The sequence below is a fragment of the Leptosomus discolor genome, unplaced genomic scaffold, assembly GCF_034619465.1.
Source record: "Leptosomus discolor isolate bLepDis1 unplaced genomic scaffold, bLepDis1.hap2 HAP2_SCAFFOLD_157, whole genome shotgun sequence".
NCBI classification, from domain to species: Eukaryota; Metazoa; Chordata; class Aves; order Leptosomiformes; family Leptosomidae; genus Leptosomus; species Leptosomus discolor.
In genome coordinates, this window is record NW_028237853.1 from 75,184 (window position 1) to 82,433 (window position 7,250).

The 7,250-nt window shown below is 66.3% G+C and overlaps 1 protein-coding gene across 1 annotated transcript; it reads right to left on the reverse strand.

The window, feature by feature from the left end:
• Positions 1 to 618: 618 nt before the first annotated feature.
• Positions 619 to 6,806, reverse strand: LOC147412603 (maestro heat-like repeat-containing protein family member 6). Its single transcript, XM_086481184.1, is given in 18 exon segments — positions 619 to 800; positions 1,099 to 1,155; positions 1,263 to 1,409; positions 1,452 to 1,554; positions 1,959 to 2,060; positions 2,422 to 2,577; positions 2,710 to 2,889; positions 3,148 to 3,285; positions 3,708 to 3,822; positions 4,713 to 4,850; positions 4,940 to 5,130; positions 5,397 to 5,544; positions 5,707 to 5,876; positions 5,878 to 5,901; positions 5,903 to 5,959; positions 6,037 to 6,186; positions 6,301 to 6,383; positions 6,713 to 6,806. Coding segments are annotated over 18 exon segments (2,235 nt in total).
• Positions 6,807 to 7,250: the final 444 nt, after the last annotated feature.

Sequence of the window (7,250 nt, forward strand, 5' to 3'; positions counted from 1 at the left end):
GCGCCCGGGGCAGAGCCTGCGGCACCCACCCCTCGGGCACCCAGCCCTCGTGGGAAGGCACGTTGGCCAGCAGAGAAAGAGGCTGTCACCCAGCGGAGCAGGGCCGAGGGGCTTCTCTCCCAGCGCAGCTCTCTCCTCTGCCTCCTGCAGCACAGCGTGCTCCTACGATCCCGTTAAGGCCGCCCTCGTCCACTCCGTCTCTTCACCCAGCTCTTGTGGCCAAAGACTTTTGCAGCTCCAGTGCCCGTGGGCCAGAGGCCGCGGGGACAGGAACGGCCTGGAGCTGCGGGCCGTACCAGAGCCACCCCTTGCCACAGGAGAGGCGAGCGCTGAAGAGCGCGGGCCTGCGAGGCAGAAGGTTTTCCTCGCCTCTCCTCTTGCTCTCGCAGGCCAGCAGAGCAGCTGGCGCCTGTGGCCAGGCCACAGGGGGTCGACGTTGTCCGGCGCCGCCACCGGCTGCTGGAAAGCGGGCATGGCTGGTCACTCTCTCCCGAGGGTCCCAGTTGCTTCAGCACCTGGGTTCTCCTCCGCCGTTTCGTTCTCCCCAAGGAAAGTCGCACAGACGAGGTGAAGGAACAGGACTGTTTGTTCAGGGCAGAGCCCGTGGGGGCCCTGGCGTCAGCTCTGCACACAGCTCCAGCAGCACAGGCAGCGCAGCCTCCTCCACGCCCCGCGGAGCCGGTCTTGCAGCGGCCGGAATCGGGAGGAAGGATTGCTCTCGGCAGCTCTTAGCTGCAGCAGGGTCTCAGCCGCCAGGTTCGACACGGAGAGGCTGATGTCGTAGGTCATGCCTTGAAGGACTGGAAGAGTGAGGGACAGAGCCCAGGTCAGATCAGGCAGAGCGCGGATCGGCGGGGAGCCCAGGAACCCCTCCTGTCAGGGCCACCCGCCCAGCTCTTCCCACGGCCAGGAGGGAGCCGCCGGAAGGTGCTGGCCACAAAGACCCCACGTGCCCCTGAAATCTCTGCCTGCTCTGCCCGTGCCGCTCGTCGTCCGCGCAGGCAGCAGAGCCCTGCCCAGACAGGGCTCCCATCTCCCTGCCCGGGGTCTTTTTTCCTCCCTGCCAGCCCCTGCTGCCGCCCCGCTGCCCTCACTCACCCTTGGAGATGACGTGGAGTTCTTCCCGCTGCCCCCTGCCACGGTGTCCGAGGAGCCCTAGGAACACCCAGCCCGTCACAAACCCCGCTGGCCCCAGCAGCACGGCTGCCCCCCGCCAGCCCAGCCACCCGCTTCCCTCCCCTTGGCAGGGCTGAGCCCAGGGCCTTCCCCGAGCGTGACGCCCAAGGGCAGGGGTGGGAGAGGGCAGCAGGGCGACCCGTGGGGGCCCTGGCCCCGCACCGGCTGCTCGGGGCTCTGCAGCTGCAGGGCCGATTGCTGCTGCCGGTGCAGCGGGCGGGGCTGGGGCCGAGCTGCAGTGGGGCAGGGAGGGACCCCGGGGGGTCGTGGCTCACCCATGAACCTGACGGCCGCCTCTCGCACGGACTCCTGTGGGCTCAGCAGGTACGGCAGGGACTGGTGCAGGTACTCGCCTGCTCTGCCGCTGTACTCTGCCAGCTGGAGAGAGGACGAGGGGATGGAGGGAAGGGTTGGTGCCGTGTCCCCCTTGGCGGGCAGTCCCTGCCCCCAGGACTGGCCTCCCCTGCCGGGACACACACGCCCCCCGGCCAGCAGCCAGCTGGTGCCGGGCTTTGGAGGAGGCAGGGGGCTGGGTGCTCCCCGGGGATCCACGGTGCCACCCTCTGCCAAAGCCCAGCTGGGCCAGGGCTCTGTTGGCACCCCCGGGCTCAGGGAGGGAGAGGAGTCTGGAGACGAGCCCGCGGGGAGGGAGCGTGTGGGGTGCAGGCTGGCGGCGATGGGCTGCAGCCGTGGGCAGGGGCACAGCTGCCAGCCCCGCACACCGGGCATTGGGGGCAGGGGGCTCGCACAGGCCGCATCTGGGGCTTCGCGGCCATCCTTACCAGGTACTCGCCCACGGCCCCTGTCTGCTCCGTCTCCAACAGCAGCGCGAGCTTCCGCTTCTTGAGGAACTCGGCAGCTTCACGCAGGGCTTCCCGAGAGGCCTGCAGAGCAGCAGAGACGGGGAGATGGCACCGCTGCCCAGGGCACAGGACCTGCGTCCCCTGCACCCGTGCCAGGCTCGGGGCCTTTCCTGGCCCCTGCTGGGAAGAGGCAGCAGCTGGGGAACGCGTCCGCCAGCGGGTTCGGTGCCCGGGCGGAGGAGTGGGGCAGCCCCCAGCTCGGGCACCTGGGGCAGCCGGGGCAGCGGGACAGGGGTCCCCCAGAGCTGCTGCTCTGTGGCCAAGGGCAGGGGGAGGCTGGAGCGCTGCGGTCCGAGAGGCACCAGGGCAGGAGGCGGCGGAGCCACCTCCCGGAGGTGGAGCTGCAAAAGTCTTTGGACATGTGGAGGTCGGAAATCCTCACCTCTGCCACGTGCTTATTCTCGTTGTGCAAGTGGAAGAAGAGCGGGAGCAGGCTCCCGACCACATGCCTTTTCAGTGGCTTTCTTCCGCCTTTCGCTACAAGTGCCATCACCTCTTGGAAGAGGCAAATGGAGAGCAGCTGCACATGGTTGCCTTCCTGGTGGAAAGGAAGAGGGCAAGACCTCAGCACGGGATGCTGCAGGCCCGCCTGGGCACGGCTCTGAAGATCCGCAGGGCACAATGTGTCCGGGCAGCCGCCAGCCCCCGTGGTGGGGTCACAAAGCCTTACGTGGTCAAAGAGCAGCCGGAGCGTGAGAGCAAGCTGCAGAATGGTGGGGCTGGCAGGTAGGCAGCGTTTGGCCGGGAGCACCTTGCTGAAAACAGAGAGGGTCATCCCGACCACCTCGGCATCTGCATCCTGCAGCAGCTGAACGAGCCTTCGCAGCAGGTGGTGCTTCACTTTGAGGGCCTGTGTGGAACACGACGCCGTAGTGTGAAGCCCTGAAAGGCTGCGTTGCCCAAACTGCTCTGGCGGCTCAACGCCACGCTGCCCAGAAGCCCGATGCCTGCCCCGAAGGACTTGGGCCAGTGCACGGGGAGGCAGGGGCGCTGGGAGCAGCTGCCACAGGTCCCGAAGCCCAGCCAAGTCCCAGCTACGGTGCTACCCAGCCCCCCTTCCGCAGCCCCACGTGCCAGCACGGCTTCAGCTGGCTGCCCCCCTTCTCACCATCGAGGGTGTCTTGCAGAGCACGAGGAGGACTCTGAGCACCAGGCGATGCATCTCTCTGCTCTCCCCCTGCAGGAACCTTGGGACGAGCTCCAGCATGCAGTCACCCCATCCCGTGACGTCAGGGCAGGCCAGGAGCTGAAACCCACGGAGCAGTGACAGGCCTGCCGGGCCAGCAGGGCCCCAGCACAGGGCACGGGCACCGTCCCAGGCAGCTGAGCCCGACGGCAGCAGTGGCTGCGCAGAGCCCCTGGGCTCCCTGCCCTGCGCCGCGGGGCACAGGGCGCAGGGCGCTCGCCCACTCCGCTCTGTGCCAGCCCTCGGCAGCCTCTGATTCCTGGGCCTGGGAGGAGCCGTGACGGCAGAGCGAGAGCTGGCACAGAGCGGGCAGAAACACAGGTGGGGACAAGTGTCGCCCCAGCAGCAAGGGGCCAAGGGCACGCGGCGGAGCCCACCCTCTGCCCCAGCCCCTCTGACTGGGCTCCCCCCGCAGCTGCAGCTCCGAGAGGGCAGAGTGGTGGGAGGCAGCTCAGCGCGGCGGTGCTTGCCATCGGGCTCACCTCGACAAGGAACGCCATGGTGGGGACCTCCCAGCGCAGCTCCTCCCTGCAGAGCGCTTCGACCAGGTGGCACGAGAGCCGGGAGCGTACGCTGCTCGGCAGTCTGCGCATCTCCCTGCAGGGGGAAGGCGGCACCGTGGGCAAACCTCTCCTGGAAGTGACTCACCGAGGCCTGCTCCTTCCCCACCACCCCTTCCCAGGAGAAAGGCAGTGCCCAGCACCAGCAGGACTCATGCCCCCACGCTCTGTCACTGGCCCTCAGCGCCTCCTGCGTTGCCCCGGCAGGATGCCCTCGGTGGGGCTGCCTGCAGACAGGCCCCCTGCTCTCAGCCGTCAGCCCAGGCCCCACCGGAGGGCACGCCGGCGTTTTGGGAGGTGGCTGCTCCTGTGCGCCCACCTCTCCCAGGCTTTTCCAGTATGCTGAGCTATCCCTTGGTGACAAGTCCCTCAGCACCCGTGGGTGCATCCCGTCGGGGCCCACGGATTGATTGCGTGTGTCCCGCTTGCTTAACTGACCCCCAACCCAGTCCTCACCGACCCAGTCAAACTCCTCCTTTCTCCTGACTTCCTCTGGGGCCTCAGGGCTCTGCGGCTCCTGAGGACAGGCTCCAGCAGGATAGACAGAGGCAAAGGAGGCATTCGGTACCTCCGCCTTCTCTGTATCCTCTGTCACCAGGGCACCCGCCTCGCTCAGCAGTGGGCCTGCAGTGCCTCTGGTGTTAGTGTTGTCTGCAGGGTATTTGAAGATGCCCTTTCTGCTGTCCTTGACCTCCATTGCAGGGCTGAAATCCAAGGAGGCCTTAGCTTTCCTAGTTGCCTCCCTACGTCCTCTGACAACAGTCCTACAGTCCTCCCAAGCGGCCATCCCCTCCTTCCAAGATCTACAGACTCTCTTCATCCCCTTGAGTTTGCCCATCAGCTCCGTGACCGAGGGGTTGGATTGGGCGGGGTGCCCTATCTGCAAGGGAGGAATGGCAGGGGGAGTGGGGAGAAGAGGTCTCTCACCTGGCCAGCAGACCCATTGCCCAGTGTCTGGTCTCTGCCTTGAGGAGTGTGTCCCAGCCACGCTTACGTTCCACTTTAAACACCACGTCCTCAAGGTCAAGACAGCAGAGCAGCGTTTTCAGGGTCAGCACTGCAAACCTGTGTGCAGAGCAAAGCCCAGGTCACGCTGGGAGCCTTGGCCGCAGCCCCGGGGCCGTGGGAGGGATGGGAGGACTGGGGTGGAGCACCTGTTGGGGGTGGTGGGAAGGCAGTCTTCCTCCTGGCATTCCCTCCAGAACCTTTCAACCTCCTCTGGCATCTGCTCTGTGCTGAAGAAAATTTGGAAGAGCAGAGCCAGGAAGAGACGGGGGAAATGCTTCTTCAGCCACCCTCGGAAGAAGAGCATTGGCCGGAGGATCTCCCGCAGCACCCTGGTTGCCTGCAGGGAAGAAAACACGCAGAGACAGTGCTCAGTGCCAAGACGTCCCCATGGCAGGGCCCGAGCGTAGGAGGGTGAGGCTCAGGCGCTGCCTGGGGCCACGGGAGACGCAGGGGGAGCACCTGGCCCGGCTGCCCCTCAACCTGCCCCTAAGCCATGTTCCCAGCCCACCACGCGAGGCAGGGGGATGCAGCGGTGGCACAGGCTGGAGAGCTGCCCAGAGAGGCGACCCTGGGGGCGAGCAAAGGCCTGGTCCAGAAACTCACGGCCAGGGCAAAGACGTCGCTGTCGTTCCCATCGGAGGTGGACGTGCTGTGCAGCGGCCAGTCCTCCAGCACGCAGAGCAGCTCCAGCAGCACCTTCTCGGCAGTCACGGTCTCGGACGCCATCGCCCTCCACATGGTCGCAGCAGCTCTGCAAGCCCAGAGCTCCGTGTCAGCGCGGTCTCGGCCACAGCACCGTGGCCCGGGCAACCGCGGGGTCCCAGGCTGGCAGCCAGGGGCAGGTTCTACAGCCTGATGGGCTCTAAAGGTCTAAAAGTGAGCCCTGAGCCCTCGAGGCAGGTGGGCTGCATACGTGTCACACGATGGACTACAGCACAGGAGGGTCACCACCACATCATGGGGGTGCACGCGGGTCAGCTCCAGAAGGGCACCGTCCAGCCTGTGCTCAGCAGCCCCTTCCGTGTTGAACACGAGCCACCAGTAGATGCACCTCACAATTCTCGGCACCTGAAGGAGACATGGCTGAGGGTTGGAGTGCTGCCAGAGCAAACCCTTTCCCCAGCTTCCCCCGAGAAGTGCTTCCCGTCCCACCACCCTCTGCTGGCCTAAGAAGCTGTCAGGTGCCCAGCGGACCTGGGCTTCAAGGGGCACAGGATCCCTGGGGGGGCCACAGGCTACTTACTTGCTGCAAACTGGAGGGGTCGCTTCCCACAAGCACATCCAGCATGGCAGCGGGAACCTCTGCATCGACCGAGTCAGAGTCTGTCATGTGCTTGATGGACGCGATGGTGGTGGCTTCACGCTCAGCGGGCTGGAGGGATTCCCAAAGCATCTGCAGGTGAAGGAAGGGCAGGGAAGAGGAGGATGTCCCCTCAAGTGCTCCAGCGGTGGTGCTGGGCTGACCAGTGAGAGCAGGCCCAGCCCAGGCGAGCACGGCTGTCGGTACCTGTGCTTTCCTGTGGAAGCGGACACGGGTGTCTTCCTGCTCCTGCTCCTCTTCCTCTTCTGGCAGGTCCCGAGTGGGTGGATCTGGCAAAGCCCGAGCACAGGCAGAGCTGAGGGGCTGTGGGAGAGGCTGGAGAAGGGAGCCGAGGGCCCTGCCCTCTGCAGGCAGGGGCAGCCCCAGGACTGGGGCTGGTGGGGACCCCTTCTCTCTGGCTGCAGGTTGGGGCTGGGGCTGCCCATTGGGTGGAGCATGGGCAAAGCGTGGCCGTGGGGAACAGCCCTGCCCCCTCTTTCCCTGCGGATGTCCACAGGGCATGGGATGGGATGGGATGGGATGGCATGGGATGGGATGGGATGGGATGGGGTTGAGCTGGCTGCAGCCACTAGCCCTGTGGCCCAGCTCAGCCACTCACCAGCCTGCAGAGGCTGCACCTCTTCCTCCTCATCAGGCTGCAATGCTGGGGCAGTGCCAGCACCTTCCTCCTCCTCCTCCTCCGGCCAGGGCATGCTGGGGGGTCTCTCTGCCATGCCACTGAGGAGGCCTGGCCTCGAGGGCTCCTGCCACGGGGACGGGAGACGCCTGGGAAAAGTGCCACAGACGTGGGTCGGAAGGGAAGGAGGTGGCTGCGCAGGGGCTCCTCGCAGCCCTGTCCTGTCCCGTCCTCCGGGCAATGTGGGGTGGCTGCGTCACCGCCAGCGCTCATATCCTGGAGGGTGACAATGGGCCTTGTGACACGCTGCCCTGCGCCGTCCAATCCGCAGCGCTCGGATCATGGCGGGTCACAAAGGGCCCTGTGACACGCTGCCACGTGCCCGTGTCCTGGGGGTCTCCCTAAGCCCAGCCAACCTGCCCCGCAGTGGCACAGCCCGAAGGAGATCCGCAGGGGCCGGCTAAAGAGGCACCTGGGACCCCTCAACAACCCAAGCAGCAACACCCAGGCGGGAAGCAAA